This window comes from Callithrix jacchus, chromosome 1, assembly GCF_049354715.1.
Source record: "Callithrix jacchus isolate 240 chromosome 1, calJac240_pri, whole genome shotgun sequence".
Classification (NCBI taxonomy): domain Eukaryota; kingdom Metazoa; phylum Chordata; class Mammalia; order Primates; family Cebidae; genus Callithrix; species Callithrix jacchus.
The window spans coordinates 112,166,972-112,186,818 of NC_133502.1; the positions used below are offsets into that span (position 1 = coordinate 112,166,972).

Here is a 19,847-nt window from a genome sequence, read left to right on the forward strand (position 1 = left end):
TTTATGTGGTTGCTTCATAGTGTCATTGGTCTGTTTACTTCAGTGTTTTGGTAGTGGCTGATAATGGTTTTTCCTTTCCTTATTTAGTGCTTTCTTCAGGAGCTCTTGCAAGGAAGGTCTGATGGTCATGAATTTCCTCAGCATTTGCTTGTCTGAACAGGATCTTATTTCTCCTTTGCTTATGAAGCTTAGTTTCGCCAGATAATGATGTTGTGGGTTGGGAATTCTTTTCTTTAAAAATGTTTAATATCAGCCAGGCACAGTGGCTCATTCCTGTGATCCCAGCACTTTGCGAGGCCAAGGTGGGCGAATCATGAGGTCAAGAGATTGAGACCATCTTGGCTAACATGGTGAAACTCTGTCTCTACTAAAAATACAAAAATTAGCTGGGTGTGGTGGCATGCACCTGTAGTCCCAGCCTACTTGGGAGGCTGAGGCAGGAGAATTGATTGAACCCAGGAGGTGGAGGCTGCATTGAGCTGAGATCATGCCACTGCACTGCATTTCAGCCTGGCAACAGAGCAAGAATCCATCTAAAAAAAAAAAAGCTTAATATTTTCCTTAATCTCTTCTTGCTTTTGGAGTTTCCACTGAGAGGTCCATTGTTAGTATGATGGGCTTCCCTTCACAGGTGACCTGGTCTTTCTTTGTGACTGCCCTTAACATTTTCTTTCATTTTGACCTTGGAGAATCTGATGATTATGTGTCTTGGGGTTGATCTTCTCATGGAGTATCTTACTGGGCTTCTCTGCATTTCCTAAATTTGAATGTTGGCCTGTCTTGCTAGGCTGGGGAAGTTCTGGAAGCATGTTTTCCAACTTGATTACATTCTCCCTGTCTCTTTCAGGGACCCCAATCAGTCTTAAGTTCAGTCTCTACATAATCTGATATTTCTCGGAGCTTTTCTTCATTTTCATTCTTTTCTCTCTCTTCTTATCTGCATATCTTATTTCAGCAAGACAGTCTTCAAGCTCTGAGATTCTTTTCTTCGCTTGGTCTATTCTGCTATTAGTACTTGTGATTGCATTTTAAAGTTCTTATAGTATGTGTTTTTCAGCTCTAACAGGTCTGTTATGGTCCTCTCTAAACTGGTTTCTCCTAGTATTGTCAGCAGTGTGTTAAAGTCTCCCACTATTGTTTTGTGGGAGTCTAAGTCTCTTTGGAGGTCCCTAAGAACTTGCTTTGTAAATCTTGGTGCTCCTGTATTGAGTGCATATATATTTAGGATATTTAGCTGTTCTTATTGAATTAAACCCTTTATCATTATGTAATGCCCTTTGTCTTTTTGATCTTGTAATGTGTTTCTCAGCTCTAATAGGTCAGTTAACTGGCTCCTCTTGTCTAACGTTGTTAGTGGTGTGTTTAAGTCTCCCACTATTATTGTGTGGGAGTATAGTCAAGGTCTCTAAGAACTTGGCATCTCCTGTATTGTTTTGCCATGTTTCTTAGCTTCTTTACATGGAGTAAAGAAGCTCCTTTACAGGCTCCTTTAGCTCAGTGAAGTTCATTACTACCCACCTTCTGAAGCCTACTTCTGTCCTTCAGCTATCTCAGCCTCAGCCCAGTTCAGAGCCCTTGCTGGAGAGGTGTTTTGGTGATTTGGAGAAAAACAGACATTCTGGCTTTTTGAGTTTCCAGCGTTTTTGCATTGATTCTTTCTCATCTTTGTGGGCTTATCTACCTTCAATCTTTGAGGTTGCTGACCTTCAAAAGGGGTTTTTGTAGGGTCTTTTTTGTTGATGATGATGTTGTTTTCTGTTTTTCTTTTAACAGGCCACTCTTCCATAGAGCTGCTGCCATTTGTGGGGTCCACTCCAGACCCTATATCCCTTGGTTTTTCCTGTACCTGGAGGTATGACTAGGGAGGGGTGCAAAACAGCAAAGATGGCAGCCTGCTTCTTCCTTGGAAACTCCTTCACAGCAGGGTATTGGCCTATTTCTGGCTCAGATGTGCCTGTAGGAGGTGGCTGGAGACCCCTTTTGGGAGATGTCGCCCAGTCAGGAGGAATGGGATCAGGGACCCATTTAAATAAACAATCTGGCTGCAGCAGGTGTGCTGTGTTGGGGATCCTTTCAGCCCCCAATTGGTATGGGCTCTCTAGAACCCACAGGCTCTGGATTGATTGAGAAGCCTTAGTAACAATGTGGCAGCCTGCTCTACCACCTAGGCATTTCATCCTGGGGGGAAATTAGAGCTCTGTCTAATTGGGGGTGGCTCAAGACCCAAGCTGGGAGGACCCACTGCCCCATGGGGAGGGGTGGGTTTAAGTCTCATGTAAAGAAGCAGTCTGGCCACGATCTGGCAATACGTCTGGGCTACACTGCTGGGACTGTTTCTGATCCAGGCTGTATGGATATATGTGATTTTGGTGTATTGATTTTATGTCCTACAACTTTGCTAACTTTATTAGCTCTGATAATTTTTGTGTGCATTATGTATACATCTTGTCTGTGGTCTGATTTGGATACCCTCATCTCCTTTTCTTGTCTGATTGCTCTGGGTAGAACTTTCAATACTACGTTAAATTAAGTGGTAAAAGTGGACATCCTTATCTTGTTCTCATTCTAGGGGAAGGCTTTCTGTCTTTAACCGTTGAGTATAATGTTGGCTTAAGGTTTTTCATATATAACCTTTATTATGTCAAGGTTATTTACTTCTATTCTTAGTTTATTGCATGCTTTTATTGTTAAAGGGTGTTAAATTTCGTCAAATGCTTTCTTCGCATCAATTGAGATAATCATGTGGATTTTTCCTTCATCTGTTAATGTAGTGTATTTCATTGATTGATTTTCATATATTGAACCATCCTTGCATTCTGTGACTGAATCCCATTTTGTCATGACGTATGAAGTATTTTGCTGAGGATTTTTTCATCTATATTCATACAATATATTGATCTGTAGTTCTCAAATCAGTTTTGGTAGAATGCATGTTTTTAGAACTTTGTGAATTTCATCTGACTTGTCTAATTTTATTAGAATACAGCTATTTTAGTCTCATAAGCTCTGTTATTTATGCAAAATTACTGGTAATTTTCTTTATTTCTGATTTTTGTAATTTGAATCATCTCCCTTTTTTAACTTACCTAGAGGTTCATCAATTTTGTTGATTTTTCAAAGAGTCAATTTTTGCCTGGATGTGCTGGCTCATGTCTGTAATTCCAACACTTTGGGAAGCTGAGGCAGGAGGATTGCTTGAGGCTTGGAGTTACAGGGCAGCCTGGGCAACATACTGATGCCATCACTACAAAAAACAAACTTAGCCAGGTGAGTTGGCACATGATTGTAGTCCTAGCTACTCAGGAGGGTGAGTCAGGAGGATCACCTGTATTCAAGAGTTCAGGGTTGCCATCAGCTTTGATCTTACCACAGCACTCCAGTCTGGGCAATAGCACAAGACTGTGTGTCAAGAAAAACAAAACAATTTTTGTTAAAGTGTGTTTTCTTTATTGTTTTTCTGTTCTCTATTTTGCTCTAACCTTTATTATTTCCTTTTTTCTGCCAGCTTTGGGATTACTTTGCTCTTTGTTATTTAGTTATTTTATGTGCACATTTAGGTTATTGATTTGAAATGTCCTCCCACCCCCACCTTTTTTTTTTTTTTTTTTGAGACCTGAGTCTTGCTTTGTTGCCTAGGCTGAAATGCAGCAGCATGATCATGGCTCACTGGAGTCTTGATCTCCTGGGCTTAAGTAATCATCTCACCTCAGCCTCCCTAGTGACTGGGACCAAAGGCACACACCACCATGCCCATCCTTTAGCTGATTTTGTTTATTATTTGTAGAGATGTGATCTCACCATGTTGGCCAGGTTGGCCTCAAAACTCCTAGGCTAAAGCAATCATCCTGCCTTGGCCTCCCAGGTGCTGGGATAACAGGCATGAGCTGGCACATTGGGTCTGATATGTGCCTTTTTAAGTGTGGGTGTCTACTGTTCCAGCCTCTGCCTGTTACCCAGGTCCAAAGTTGCTTCCATTTTGGGGTATCTTTATAGCAGCACCCCACTCTGCAGTAGCAATTTACTGTATTAGTTCATTCTCATGGTGCTATAAAGAACTGCCCAAGACTGGATAATTTATAAGGAAAGAGGTTTAACTGACTCACAGTTCTGTGTGGCTAAGGAGGCCTCAGGAAAGTTACAATCACGGCAGAAGGGGAGACACACATGTACTTCTTCACATGGTGGCAGGAGAGAAGTGCTGAGCAAAGGGATAAAAGCCCCTTACTAAAATACCATCACATCTCATGAGAACTCATTCACTATCATGAGAACTCAGTGAGGGTACTATCCCTATGATTCAGTTACCTCGCACCAGGTCCCTGACTCAATACATGGGGATTATGGGAACTACAGCCAAACCATATCATTGAGAAGCCCTAATTGATAACTGACAAGCTGCTTCTCTGTTAATGCTTTCAAAATTCTCTGTCTTTTGGTTTCAGCAGTTTGATTCTAATGTGTCTCAGTGTGAGTCTCTGAGTTTATCCTATTTAGAGTTTCTTTAGTTCACTGGATTTGTGTATTCATGGATTTCATCAGGCTTGTGGCATTTTCAACAATTACTTCTTTAAATATTTTTTGCAGCCCTTCTCTTTCCTCCATACTTCTATTCCTATATTATGTATGTTGGCATGATTGATAGTGCCCTACAGTTTTCTCAGACTCTGTTTATTTTTCTTTATTCTTTTTTCATTCCTTACACTGCATAATTTTCAAACATCTTATTTTAAGTATACATATCTTTCCTTCTGTCTGCTCAAATTTGCTGTTGAATTCCTGTAGTGAATTTTTCATTTTAGTTACTGTACTTTTTTCTTTTTTATTGCATTTTAGGTTTTGGGGTATATGTACAGAACATGCAAGATAGTTGCATAGATACACACATGGCAGTGTGTTTTGCTGCCTTCCTCGTCTTCACCCACATTTGGCATTTCTCCCCATGCTATCCCTCCACAAGTCCCCCCACCGCTGTCCCTCCCTATTCCCCCCAATAGACCCCAGTGTGTAGTGCTCCCTTCCCCGTGTCCATGTGTTCTCATTGTTCATCACCCACCTATGAGTGAGAATATGCAGTATTTCATTTTCTGTTCTTGTGTCAGTTTGCTGACAATGATGTTCTCCAAATTCATCCATGTCCCTACAAAGGACACGAACTCATTGTTTTTGATTCCTGCATAATATTCCATGGTGTATATGTGCCACATTTTCCCAGTCCAGTCTATCATCGATTGGCATTTGGGTTGGTTCCGGGTCTTTGCTATTGTAAACAGTGCTGCAGTGAACATTCGTGTGCATGTATCCTTATAGGAGAACGATTTATAGTCCTTTGGATATATACCCAGTAATGGGATTGCTGGGTCAAATGGAATTTCTATTTCTAGGTCCTTGAGGAATCACCACACTGTCTTCCACAATGGTTGAACTAATTTACACTCCCACCAACAGTGTAAAACTGTTCCTATTTCTCCACATCCTCTCCAGCATCTGTTGTCTCCATATTTTTTAATGATCACCGTTCTAACTGGCGTGAGATGGTATCTCAATGTGGTTTTGATTTGCATCTCTCTAATGACCAGTGAGAATGAGCAGTTTTTCCTATGTTTGTTGGCCTCATGTATGTCTTCTTTTGTAAAGTGTCTGTTCATATCCTTTGCCCATTTTTGAATGGGCTTGTTTGTTTTTTCCCTGTAAATCTGTTTGAGTTCTTTGTAAATTCTGGATATCAGCCCTTTGTCAGATGGGTAAACTGCAAACATTTTTTTCCCATTCTGTTGGTTGCCGATTCACTCTAGTGACTGTTTGTTTTGCCGTGCAGAAGCTGTGGAGTTTGATTAGGTCCCATTTGTCTATTTTGGCTTTTGTTGCCAATGCTTTTGGTGTTTTGTTCATGAAGTCCTTGCCTTCTCCTATGTCCTGAATGGTTTTGCCTAGATTTTCTTCTAGGGTTTTTATGGTGCCAGGTCTTACGTTTAAGTCTTTAATCCATCTGGAGTTAATTTTAGTGTAAGGTGTCAGGAAGGGGTCCAGTTTCTGCTTTCTGCACATGGCTAGCCAGTTTTCCCAACACCATTTATTAAACAGGGAATCCTTTCCCCATTGCTTGTTTTTGTCAGGTTTATCAAAGATTGTATGGTTGTAGATATGTTGTGTTGCCTCCAATGCCTCTGTTCTGTTCCATTGGTTTATATCTCTGTTTTGGTACCAGTACCATGCTGTTTTGACTACTGTAGCCTTGTAGTATAGTTTGAAGTCCGGTAGTGTGACGCCTCCTTCTGTGTTCTTTTTGCTTAGAATTGACTTGACTATGCGGGCTCTCTCTTGGTTCCATATGAAGTTCAAGGTGGTTCTTTCCGGGTCTGTGAAGAAAGTTAATGGTAGCTTGATGGGGATAGCATTGAGTCTGTAAATTACTTTGGGCAGTATTGCCATTTTCACAATATTGATTCTTCCTAACCATGAACATGAAATGTTTCTCCATCTGTTTGTGTCATCTCTTAATTCATTGAGCAGTGGTTTGTAGTTTTCCTTGAAGAGGTCCCTTACGTTCCTTGTAAGTTGTATTCCTAGGTATTTTATTCTCTTTGTAGCAATTGTGAATGGCAGTTCGTTCTGGATTTGGCTCTCTTTAAGTCTGTTGTTGGTGTATAGGAATGCTTGTGATTTTTGCACATTGATTTTATATCCTGAGACTTTGCTGAAGTTGCTTATCAGTTTCAGGAGTTTTTGGGCGGAGACGATGGGGTCTTCTAGATATACTATCATGTCGTCTGCAAATAGAGACAATTTGGCTTCCACCTTTCCTATTTGAATACCCTTTATTTCTTTTTCTTGCCTGATTGCTCTGGCTAGAACTTCCAGTACTATATTGAATAGGAGTGGTGAAAGAGGGCATCCTTGTCTAGTGCCGGATTTCAAAGGGAATGCTTCCAGTTTTTGCCCATTCAGTATGATATTGGCTGTTGGTTTGTCATGAATAGCTTTTATTATTTTGAGATACGTTCCATCAATACCGAGTTTATTGAGGGTTTTTAGCATAAAGGGCTGTTGAATTTTGTCGAATGCCTTCTCTGCGTCAATTGAGATAACCATGTGGTTTTTGTTTTTGGTTCTGTTTATGTGGTGAATTACGTTTATAGACTTGTGTATGTTGACACAGCCTTGCATCCGCAGGAAGAATCCTACTTGATCATGATGGATAAGCTTTTTGATGTGCTGTTGCAGTTGGCTTGCTAGTATTTTATTGAAGATTTTTGCATCTATGTTCATCATGGATATTGGCCTGAAGTTTTTTTTCTTGTTGAGTCTCTGCCGGGTTTTGGTATCAGGATGATGTTGGTCTCATAAAATGATTTGGGAAGGATTCCCTCTTTGTGGATTATTTGCAATAGTTTCAGAAGGAATGGTACCAGCTCCTCTTTGTGTGTCTGGTAGAATTCGGCTGTGAACCCATCTGGACCTCGGCTTCTTTTGTGTGGTAGGCTCTTAATTGCTGCCTCAACTTCAGACCTTGTTATTGGTCTGTTCATAGTTTTGACTTCCTCCTGGTTTAGGCTTGGGAGGACACAGGTGTCCAGGAATTTATCCATTTCTTCCAGGTTTACTAGTTTATGTGCATAGAGTTGTTTGTAATATTCTCTGATGATGGTTTGAATTTCTGTGGAATCTGTGGTGATTTCCCCTGTATCGTTTTTTATTGCATCTATTTGGTTATTCTCTCTTTTCTTTTTTATCAGTCTGGTTAGTTGTCTGTCTATTTCGTTGATCTTTTCAGAAAACCAGCTCTTGGATTTATTGATTTTTTTGAAGGGTTTTTCGTGTCTCTATCTTCTTCAGTTCTGCTCTGATCTTAGTTATTTCTTGTCTCTGCCAGGTTTTGAGTATTTTTTATCTTGCTCCTCTAGCTCTTTCAATTTTGACGATAGGGTGTCAATTTTGGATCTCTCCACTCTTCTCATGTGGGCACTTATTGCCTCTAGAGACTGCTTTATATGTGTCCCAGAGATTCTGATATGTTGTGTCTTTGTTCTCATTGGTTTCAAAGAACTTCTTTATTTCTGCCTTCATTTCATTGTTTATCCAGTCAACATTCAAGAGCCAGTTGTTCAGTTTCCATGAAGCTGTGTGGTTCTGAGTTAGTTTCTGAATTCTGAGTTCTAACTTGATTGCAGTATGGTCTGAGAGACTGTTTGTTATTATGTCAGTTGTTTTGCATTTGCTGAGGAATGCTTCACTTCCAATTATGTGGTCAATTTTAGAGTAGGTGTGATGTGGTGCTGAGAAGAATGTAGATTCTGTGGATTTGGGGTGGAGGGTTCTGTAAATGTCTATCAGGTTTGCTTGTTCCAGTCTGAGTTCAAGCCCTGGATATCCTTGTTAATTTTCTGTCTGGTTCATCTGTCTAATATTGACAGTGGAGTGTTAAAGTCTTCCACTATTATTGTGTGCGAGTCTAAGTCTTTTTGTAAGTCGTTAAGAACTTGCCTTATATATCTGGGTGCTCCTATATTTTTAGGATTGTAAGCTCTTCTTGTTGTATTGATCCTTTTATCATTATGTAATGACCTTCTTTGTCTTTTTTGATTTTTGTTGCTTTAAAGTCTATTTTATCAGAGACGAGAATTGCAACTCCTGCTTTTTTTGCTCTCCATTTGCTTGGTAAATCTTCCTCCATCCCTTTATTTGAGCCTTTGTGTATCCTTGCATGTGAGATGGGTTTCCTGGATACAGCACACCGATGGGTTTTGGCTTTTTATCCAATTTGCCAGTCTGTGTTTTTTGATTGGTGCATTTAGCCCATTTACATTTAGGGTTAATATTGTTATGTGTGAATTTGATACTTCCATTTTGATGCCAGCTGGCTGTTTTGCCCATTACTTGATGCTGATTCTTCATTTTGTTGATGCTCTTTAGCATTTGGTATGTTTTTGCAATGGCTGGCACTGGTTGTTCCTTTCTATGTGTAGTGCCTCTTTCAGGAGCTCTTGTAAAGCAGGCCCGGTGGTGACAAAATCTCTGAGTACTTGTTTGTTTGCAAAGGATTTTATTTTTCCTTCACTTATGAAGCACAGTTTGGCTGGATGTGAAATTCTGGGTTGAAAGTTCTTTTCTTTAAGGATGTTGAATATTGGCCCCCACTCTCTTCTGGCTTGTAGGGTTTCTGCTGAGAGATCTGCTGTGAGTCTGATGGGCTTCCCTTTGTGGGTGACCCGAACTTTCTCTCTGGCTGCCCTTAGGATTTTCTCCTTCATTTCAACCCTGGTGAATCTGACGATTATGTGCCTTGGGGTTGCTCTTCTTGCAGAATATCTTTGTGGTGTTCTCAGTATTTCCTGGACTTGAATATTGGCCTGCCTTGCTAGGTTGGGGAAATTTTCCTGGATAATATCCTGAAGAGTATTTTCCAGCTTGGATTCATTCTCTTCGTCATATTCAGGTATACCTATCAAACGTAGATTAGGTCTCTTCACATAGTCCCACATTTCTTGGAGACTTTGTTCATTCCTTTTTGCACTTTTTTCTCTAATCTTGGCTTCTCGTTTTATTTCATTGAGTTGATCTTCGACTTCTGATATCCTTTCTTGTGCTTGGTCAATTCGGCTGTTGAAACTTGTGCCTGCTTCACGAAGTTCTCGTGTTGTGTTTTTCAGCTCCTTCAATTCACTCATATTCCTCTCTAAGTTGTCCGTTCTTGTTATCCTTTCCTCAAATCTTTTTTCAAGGTTCTTAAGTTTCTTTGCATTGATTTAGAACATGTTCTTTTAGCTTACGGAAGTTTCTCATTATCCACCTTCTGAAGTCTGATTCCGTCATTTCATCACACTCATTCTCCGTCCAGCTTTGTTCCCTTGCTGGTGAGGAGTTTTGGTCCTTTGTAGGAGGCGACGTGTTTTGGTTTTGGGTGTTCTCCTCTTTTTTTGCGCTGGTTTCTTCCCATCTTTGTGGGTTTATCCACCTGTCGTCTGAGTAGTTGCTGACTTTTCGATTGGGTCTCTGAGTGGACAGATGCCCAAATTGTTGATGATGAAGTATTTCTGTTACTTAGTTTTCCTTCTAACAGTCTAGCCCCACTGCTGTAGGACTGCTGAGGTCCACTCCAGGCCCTGCTTGCCTGGGGAACTCCTGTAGCAGCTGTGGAACCACGAGGGTTGCTACCAGATTATTCTTCTGCTATCTTTGTCCCAGAATGATGCCTGCCAAATGTCAGTCTGATCAGTCCTTTGTGAGGTGACTCTTTGGATATACAGGGGTCAGGGAGCTGCTTGAGGAGACAGTCTGTACTTTATAGGAGCTCTGGTGCTGAGCTGTGAGCTCTGTTGTTCATTCAGGGCTGCTAGGCAGATTTGTTTAAGTCTGCTGTGGGAGAACTCATAAAGCCCCCTTTTTTTTCCTCAAGTGCTCTGTCCTGGGAGTTACAGCTTTATTTATGAGTATCCGTTACACTTTCCTGCCCAGCGAGGAGTCAGTTTAGTCACTGCCTGCCTGTAGTGGCTATCATGAGCTGCCGTGGACTCCGCCCTGCTGCTGTGGGCTCCACCCTGCTGTCGTGGGCTCCGCCCTGCTACCCTGTATAATTATCTCTAGCCTTTTTTATATGGGTGTGGTTAGAACTGCAGTGGCCCGCCTCTGTAGTGGTGGACTCTCTGTCTTATGGCGGGTTGCCTCGGCAATGGCAGGCTGCGTCAGCAATGGCAGCGTACCTCCTTAAGGGTCGTGTGCCTCGGTAGTGGCGGATGCTCCTCCCCCACTGAGCTGCACTGTCCAGGGTTCAGCTGTGTTTGCCATGAAACTCTCAACTCCGAGCATTTCCAATTGCTGTTTTGTTTGTTATTGTGGGGATGGGACCTGCCGAGCCTGATCACCTGGCTCCCTGCCTCAGAGTCCCTTTTTAAAAATTTTTTTTTTATTTTTAAGTTGAATGGTTGACTCTCTCCCAGGTGTTCGAGTCGCCTGCGGCAAGGGCCCCGGGATCTGTGTGATTCCCCATGCAGCGACCCACTGTGCCGGCTCAAACCACGTTGCTGCCCGGTAATCTCCTGGACTGGCTTTCTGCTCAAGTTCTGTTTAATCAGGTGAATGTGCTAATCTGCCTTCCGAAATCTCCAGTTGCCGGTTTAACAGGGCAACCAAACCAGTGTATTTTGTATGGAGTGTCACTGCGCTGCAGCCTCGGCCCAAACAGCCGCGCTGGCCCAAACCGCCGTGCTGGCGCCCGTGGGGCTCTTACACCTGGGAATCTAGTCTGTGGACGATAAAGGTCCGTGTGGAAATGCAGTGTCCACTCACCCTCTGCAGATTAACTGGGAGCTGCAATCCTGAGTTGGTCCTGCAGCGCCATCTTCCTCCTTCTCCTCCAACCATCTACTTTTTTCTTAAGTATTTGTTTAGTTTCTTTAAAAAAATTTTTCTCTTTTATTGATACTTTCATTTTGTTTAGACATTGTTTTCTTGATTTTCTTTAGTCCTTTGACCATTGTCTTCTTTAGCTCATTGAACATATTTAAGACTGTTGATTTAATGTCTCACGTTAATAATTCAAATGTCTAGGCTTCCTTAGTGATGGTTTCTGCCGTATTCTTTATTTCCTATGATTGGGCCATACTTTTCTGTTTCTTTTTATGTGTTGTAATTTTTCATTGAGAACTGTACTGTCTGAGTATTATGTGGTGACTTTGGAAATCTGATTCTCCTAGCCCTCAGAGATTGCTCCTTGACCTGAAGAGTTCCTTTTATTGCTTTTCCAAACTTTTTTTGCAAAGTATGTATTTCTTCTAATGGGTGGTTTCTGAAGTTTCTTGTTTTCTCTGTTGTCAGCCAATCAGTAAGATTTCCTTAGATATCCTATTCCCCAGAGAGAGGTTAAAAATAGGTCCTCTCTCTAAAATTCTCTCTTGGCCCAGAATCCCTGGGTGTACCAGGCCCTCAGTGATCAAAAGCAGAAATTAGAACCCACAACACCAGCTTTTGGAGCACAGAGCCCTTATTGACCCCCCTTACTCCCACAAACCATACCAGATACCCTTTGCGACATCCGCACCTTCCTGCCACAGTGTTGGTAGATGAGGGGGGTGACAGCTGTAACCACAGGAAAGCTGAAATTATTTGAAATTTGCTAATACCTTCATTAAGCTGTCTCCTGGAGGCTGCAGGTGTTCTACCAGATCCAGAGTTCTGTAATAGTAGCTTCAGGTAATTCCTGCTAATTAAATTGTAATTTTGGTGGATAGATTCCTAGAGCTTCCTCTTCCACCATCTTCTCTGTTGCCATTCTCCATGCTTGTTAAATTTTGAAGTATGTGTTGTAAATCATAGTTGAAACTTAACAATTGAATGAAAGGGCTATAAGAGGAAAATATTCTTTAGATTTTGTGCGGTTAATGGCAAAGAAATGGTGGTGTTTGTTTTTTAAAACAGCATAGGAATACTTTTCCTTCAGGCTTCAATTCTAGCAAGGTAATTTTAAGTTGTATTTCATTTATTTTTTCTTCTTGGCTCTTTTGGACAATTACCAGGCTTTTTTTTTTTTTTGATATAAAAATGCAAATTCCTACGTGCTGTGGCAGTAAGTTATGGCTGCCAGTTTTAAAAACAAAGTTCTAGCTAACCATGTAACTCCATTCTGATATAGGGAACATTGCAGACTTAAAGTATCTTAAAGTTTAGGTTATTAATAATTTTATATGTAAGCCCCCTCTCTGCACTGTTGATATTTTTAGGTTTCTAGCACATATATGTACATGTAGAGAGAGAGAGAGAGAGAGAGAGAGTGTGTGTGTGTGTGTGTGTGTGTGTGTGTGTGTAGAAAAGGAGTAGATTGTGAGATTGCAATATAGTTATGCGGAGAACATTAATTTGAAATAAAATCAGAATTATTAAAATGTGGGACTCAGCTAAAGTTAGTTACACTGGAGAAACATGGATTTCTTTTAAACAAAAGATAACATCTTAAGATCGATACTAACAATTGGTAACATTGTATGTATTTATTTTATTTTAATTTTTTGAGATGCATTCTTGCTTTGTCACCTAGGCTGGAGTGCAGTGGTGCAATCTTGGCTCACTGTAACCTCTGCTTCCCAGGTTCAAGCAATTCTCCTGCTTCAGCCTACTGAGTAGCTGAGACTACAGGCTTATATCACCACACCCAGCTAATTTTTTGTATTTTTAGTAGAGACAGGGTTTCACTGTGTTGATCAGGCTGGTCTTGAACTCCTGACCTCAAATGAGCCACCTCCGCAGTCTCCCAAAAGGTACTTATTTATATAAAGGAAAATTATAAACTGGATTACATCTGAAGCATTATTATTAAGTATTTGCTGATCACAAGTTTTGTGGATTTAAAAGATATTAAAATACATTTATTCTCTAACTTTTTCAACATTTAGAGTCTCTGTGTATTCCAGGTAGTATGTAATCAATGAGGATGTAGTTTGAGGGAAAAAAAAATGTATCATGCAGTGTGGTTTCCATTTTCTTTAGGAATGTCTTTGGTTTGCCTTTATTTTTTGAAGGACATTTTTGCTACATGTAGATATTCAAGTTTGCATCAGTTTTCAACACTGATGGAGTCTATGTTATGTATTAGGCTTTGGGGTCTCTATTCTTTGGTGGTTTGTTAAGCATTAAGTATGAAATTACAAGAAAAATTACATGAACCATATGAATTTTATATTTGCTTCCCCTAAAGATATCTTTAATTTGCATTAATTTCTCAAGGATATTTTCAAGAGGTATAGAATTCTGGATTTACAGTTATTTAAGTTAAATATTTGATTCCATTGTTTTCTGCCATTTTTCATTGTATGGAGAAGTCAGTGAATGATCTTATAGTTGACCTTTTGAAAGTAATGTAACCTTTTTTGTTTGTTTGAAACAAAGTCTTGCTGTGTTGCCCAGTCTGTTTGTTTGAGACAGTCTTGAGTCTTGCTCTGTCACCCAGGCTGGAGTGCAGTGGCTCAGTTTCAGCTCACTGCAGTCTCCACCTCCTGGGTTCAAGCAATTTCCCTGCCTCAGGCTCCCAAGTAGCTGGGATTACAGGTGTGTACCACCATGCCCAGTGAATTACTATTTTTAAAATTTTTAGTAGAGACAGGGTTTCAACATGTTGGCCAGGCTGGTCCTGAACTCCTGGCCTCAAGTGATCCTCCTTGCCTTGGCCTCCCAAAGTGCTCAAATTATAGGTGCGAGTTACTGTGCCCAGCCACCTTTTTTTTTGTTTAACTGCATTTAAGATTTTCTCAGTGTCTTTGGTTTTCAGAATTTAGCTATGATATGCTGAGATGTGGTTTCCTTTGTGCTTATCTGTTTGCTATTCTTTAAGCTTGAATCTGTGAAAATTCTCAACTATTACCTCTATACTGCTTCTGTCTCATTTTGTGGGAATAGGATATCAATTTAAATTTTTGCATATATCTTACATGTTTTATGCTTTTTTTGTTGTTGCCTGCTCTTGCTTTATTTTTTCTGTGCTTTGTTGTGGCTATTTTCTACTGCCGTGTCTTTCGAGTTACTAATACATGTTGTCTGCTATATCCAGTCTGACTCCATTGAGATAATAAATTGAGGTTTCAGATGTTTTAATTTTAGAATATCCACTTGCTTATTTTTATTGAGTCTATCTGGTGAAAAATGTCAGTCCTCTCATCTATATATTTTTTTATTTTTCTTGAACACAATAGTCATGATTATTTTAAAGTTGTCTAAGATCATATTTTCTATTGGTTATTGGTCTTCTGATTCTGTTTTTTCATGTGTGGCAGTTTTATTATAGACAGCATACCAAAGAATTATAGAGAATTAATGGTAGCTATCTTTAGAGACTCCTGTTCGTTATTTGGATTAGGGGCTGATTATTTCAGTTTTGGCATGGATTGAATTTGGTTTGTATTGATTTGAAAGTTTTTTACCTCTAGTTCATTCTAAGAGATTTGGTTCTGCCTTTTAAAGCTTTTTTTTTTTTTTTTCCTGTCTTGTCTTTTTTATATTTCAGTAGGCCTTTGGGGAATAGGTGGTGCTTGGTTACATAAATAAGCTCTTTAGTTGTGATTTCTGAGATTTTGTTGCACCCATCACCCAAGCAGGGTACACTGTAGGCAATGTGTAGTCTTTTATCCCTTGCCTGCCTCCCACCCTTTTCTCTGAGTCCGCAAAGTCTATTGTATGATTCTTAGGCGTTTGTGTTCTCATAGCTTAGCTCCCAATTAATTATGAGTGAGAATATACGATGTTTGGTTTTCCATTCCTGAGTTACTTCACTTAGAATAATAGTCTCCAGTTCCATCTAGGTTACTGTGAATGCCATTATTTCATTTCTTATTACTGAGTAGTAGTCTGTGGGGCATGTATGTGTGTGTATATATGTGTATGTATATATGTCACATTTTCGTTATCCACTCATGAATTGATGGGCATTTGATTGTCATCTTGCCCATTTGACATCAAAATTGAGCGAATGTCTTGAGGGTAAAATTGGTGTTAAAGAAAAAATTATCCAATACTTGTTAACACACAGTAAGGAAGACTTTTTTGGGATTATCACAGTATGTATGGGGAACACTGCAGTGGGAAAGAGAGATTGGGCTCAACTCTACAGCATGGGCAAGTGGGAATTTATAACCAAGGAGCAGTGCAGGAGTCAATGGATAGAAAATTACTAAAAGGAAACGTCAGGGGTGATGGGGATTCTGGCTAAAACAACTTAAGATTCTTGCTGAAGACAGGCCAGCGGGAGGATGAGGCACCTGATCAGCTATCAAGTGTGGGGGTCTTGCTAAACTGGATTTTACAAGGAAATGCACAGATGGACCTAGGAGAAGGTTCAGGAGCCTCACTAAAGTTTGACTAAACACAGAATCTTTGTCACTGGCTATGTGTTTGAAGCACATCAAGTCTCCAATTAGTATGGATACCTATGCATCTCACAACTACAGGAAATTTTACTTTGCCTTTCTGAAGTTTGCCTTCTAGCCCTTGAGCCCTTTCTGCAGCTTCTAAGTTCAGCAAATGTTTTCTGAGAGAAACTGGCTGTGGAGTTGAGGCATTTTAAGTTTGATTATTTCTTCAACCCTATGTAACTGCCAAGAGTTTTTCTGACTTTTCTTAGCTTCAGCAGGCCTCTGCCTTAACTAAGTCTGCTGCTTTCTTAGCCTGTGCCCAGATTTGGTGAATTGTCTTTGGAGGAAAAAAATCAGCTTACCTCTGAACAGTCATCCTACTATGAATTTTAATCAATCTAGGCCTTATTGATTCCATAGCTTGCCTGATGCCTTTAAAAATACCATTTTTTATGTTGTCTGCCTTTTTGTGGCTGTTGGGAGTGGTGGTCTGCCATGACCTACTTAATGTTACTACATACTATGCAGTAGAATTCTTAACCATGTAATATAAAATTGTCTTAATACTCCTTTTATGATTTTTAGTCTAATTTCATTTTTATGGATAAAATCTTAAGCATTATATAAAGATGGAATAAGCCCAGATATATCTATTAAAACTATCGTAACTGCCCAAGAGTTTCATTTTGCCTGCTGCCCAGATATGGTTGATTTATCAAGATGAGCTGGCTGAACAGAAGACCAGAATCTTATTACTCAAAGAAGTCTTCCCCAGTATTTGGAGGCTAGGGTTTTTCGAGGATAGTTTGATGGGACAGGAAATGGGTGCTGCTGATTGTTTAGGGATGCAATTAGGGGTGTGGAAAGTAATCTTAATGTTGAGTTCACTTCTGAGTGGGACCACAGGACCAGGACCAGTTGGTGGGTCCACATGGAGCCATCAGCCATCAGAAATGCAAAAACCTGAAAAGATACCTGAAAAGGCCAATCTTAGGTTCTACAATACTGATGTTACCTGCAGGAGTAATGAGAAGTTTCAAATCTTGTGACGTCTGAAATAATGGCTAGTAATTGTTTACATGTACACTTTAGCAAAATTCAATCTCCTCTCATCCTCCTAATATCTTGCTAACCAGATGATACAAAAATATCAGTTACCCTTCTAAACTATTACCAAATAGCTAATGGCTCTTTGTCTGAATTATTATTTTTATTTATTTACTTAGAGACAGAGTCTTGCTCTGTTGCCCAGGCTGGAGTGCAGTGGTACAATCTCGGCTCACTGAAACTTCCACCTCCCTGCAACTTCTGCCCCCCAGGTTCAAGCAGTTCTCCCTGCCTCAGCCTCCCAAGGAGCTGGGATTACAGGTGCCTACCACTATGCTCAGCTAATTTTTTATATTTTTAGTAGAGACAGGATTTTGCTATGTTGGTCAGGCTGGTCCTCCTGACCTTAGGTGACCCGCCCACCTTGGCCTCCCAAAGTGGTGGGATTACAGGTGTGAGTCACTGCACCCAGACTGTATTGTTTTTTATCATAATGAAAGAAATGAAAATAAAAACCTCTTTTGCAGGCAGAGGCCAGAAACAAAAACCTTGAGCACCTGGTAGAAATGTTAGAAATTAAGTTAATTTCTAAATTCTGAAAAGATAGAAGTTCACATTCCTAACTCCTCCTCTCGGGAGTATAGTAAACATGAACCTAAAGTCAGAATCATCAAGATATCAAGTTCTTTGGGGAAGGAATAGGTGCTGAAGGACCAGGCAGAGGGAAAGGTTTGCTTTGCCTCTCTTTAAGGCACTGAGCCAGCATCTCAGATTTCGCAGTTCTCTAAGTGAGCTTAAAAAAGTGGAATCCTGTGGTTTCCCATCAGAAAAGAGCTGAATGTGTCTCCTCCTGGAAGAGGACATTAGCAGGGCTTCCCATAAACCTCTGTTGACTGCTGTGGGCTTAGAGTAGAAGTTGCGCTAGTGAACTCAGTTGCTGATAGACCTCATGGTCTGAGGAAGCTGGCCCTTCCATTCAGAGATAATCCCTTAGAGGAGACTGCTAAAGCCTCAGCAGTGTGTGAGCTTGTCTGCTTCTGCAGGTCATTTTTTATCCAGCATTTGTAGGTTTGCATTGCCAGATATCCACATTGAAGCCTAACCTCTACAGGTGACTAATGGAACACAGCAAAGAAAAAAACCACTAAGGGACCAAATTAAATTTATAATGGAAGCCCAAACTAAACAAGTGAAATATGTGGCTTCTATTGATGAGCCACAGGGACACAGGGATGAGACAGAAGAATGTAGTAAATTAAGAAAAAAATTATTGAAATCTTTTAGAAAAATGCAATTAGAACATAATCGGGACTTTTTAGAGCTAAAAATTTCCTAAGAGAAAAATTCTACAGATGAACTGATAACCCCTTGTGAGAGCTGAACCTTGTTGCAGAAGATCAAATGGAAACAATTTCATGATTTCATGATGCAAGACATACAGAAATAAAATCATTTTTGAAAAGATAAGAGACCTGCAGGAACAAATTCAGGAAGTTTGCGAATGAGCAATAGAAAACAAGACAGAACAAGCATTAGTTTAGGAAATAATAGAAGAACCTTCCCTAGTTTAGAAATACTTAAGTTGTCAGATTGAAAAGGCTGAGACTTAGATGTATTTGATTGGGGCTGGGGCTGTGTGGAAAAAGTTTAATGAAAAAATACACCTATCTAGAGATAATATGCAGAAATAACTGAATTTTAGTCATCATGAGAAAAATCATTCAGAGAAAAAGGAAAGAGAATCACATTAACAATAAACTTCTCACCACTAACCCTAGAAACTTAAGAGAACATTAGAACAATATCTTGTAGCCACAAAAAAAGAATCTCTAACAATCCTGTACCTAACAGGATGTCCTTTATCTTGGTTAAGTAATGGTATGTTCAGATAATTTATTTCATTTAATATGGGAATGCCTTGGTATTGGAGCTACAGTGAACAGGACAAGCAAGTGGACATGGAACTAATTCCTAGGTTAGTGAGAGATAGATGATAAACAAGTTTAGACAAGAAAATGAAACATTGATGACCATACCATCCATGTTAGTTATTTGCAATGCTAGGGACAATTATTATTTGTATTACTTAGTAAAATGTTAATGTTAATAAAAACTTCCTATGGAAGACCATTCTGTTGAAAAATGGACAAACAAGGCAACTTGCAGAAGAAAAAGTATAAAGAGCTAATAAAAGTTAAAAGATGGCTGGGGGTGGGGGCTCATGCCTGTAGTTCCAGCTCTTTGGGAGGCTGAGGCAGGCAGATCATGAGGTTAAGAGATCGAGACCATCCTGGCCAACATGATGTAACCCTGTCTCTACTAAAAATACAAAAATTAACTGGGCATGGTGGCAGACACCTGTAATCCCAGCTACTCAGGAGACTGAGGCGGGAGAATCACTTGAACCTGGGAGGCAAAGGATGCAGTGAGCCAAGACAACAGAGTGAAACTTCGTTGAGAAAGAGAGGGAAAGGGGGAGGTGGGGGAGGGGAGGGGAGCAGGAGGGGGTAGTGGGGAGGGAGGAGTAGGGAGAGGGAGAAATCACTAGCAAGGAAATAAATGGAAATTAAAATGATATGACTGTTTACCAATCTAATTCAGGAGTAAACTGGAATTCTAAGAACAATTAGAGCGATATTGGGAATTAATATAATTTTTTTGATAAACAATTTGGCAATACTTTTGTTAGAAGCAAATTTTCAGTGCTGCAAAAGAAAGAGCACTCAAACATAAATTTTCTCAGCAAGGCAATATTTACTTCTATAGAAGGGTGCATCCCACGTCTTGTGGATCGAGCAATGGTGAGAGCGCACCTGAACAAGGGAGGGGAGGGGATTCTTATCCCTGACACAGGTAGCCCCTACTGCTGTGTTGTTCCCCTATTGTCTGCAGTTGGACTGCACAGTCTAAGCTGATTCTGATTGGCTATTTTAAAGAGAGCCATGGTGCAAGCCAGTGTATTCTTTTAAC

General features: G+C 40.1%; 1 protein-coding gene across 9 annotated transcripts in view; it reads left to right on the forward strand.

Annotated features, from left to right (window-relative positions):
• The window catches only part of RIC1 (RIC1 partner of RAB6A GEF complex), a 134,254-nt gene that overhangs the window by 30,791 nt on the left and 83,616 nt on the right, over positions 1-19,847 (forward strand). For 2 of the 9 annotated variants that reach the window (XM_017973480.4, XM_078368498.1), the window contains exon 3: positions 10,935-11,069. The exons of the other annotated variants lie outside the window; for them this stretch is intronic. In XM_017973480.4, coding sequence (XP_017828969.1) covers positions 10,983-11,069 — 87 coding nt within the window. In that variant the 5' untranslated portion in view covers positions 10,935-10,982. The remainder of the gene's footprint in view (positions 1-10,934; positions 11,070-19,847) is intronic. 9 annotated transcript variants of the gene reach the window in all.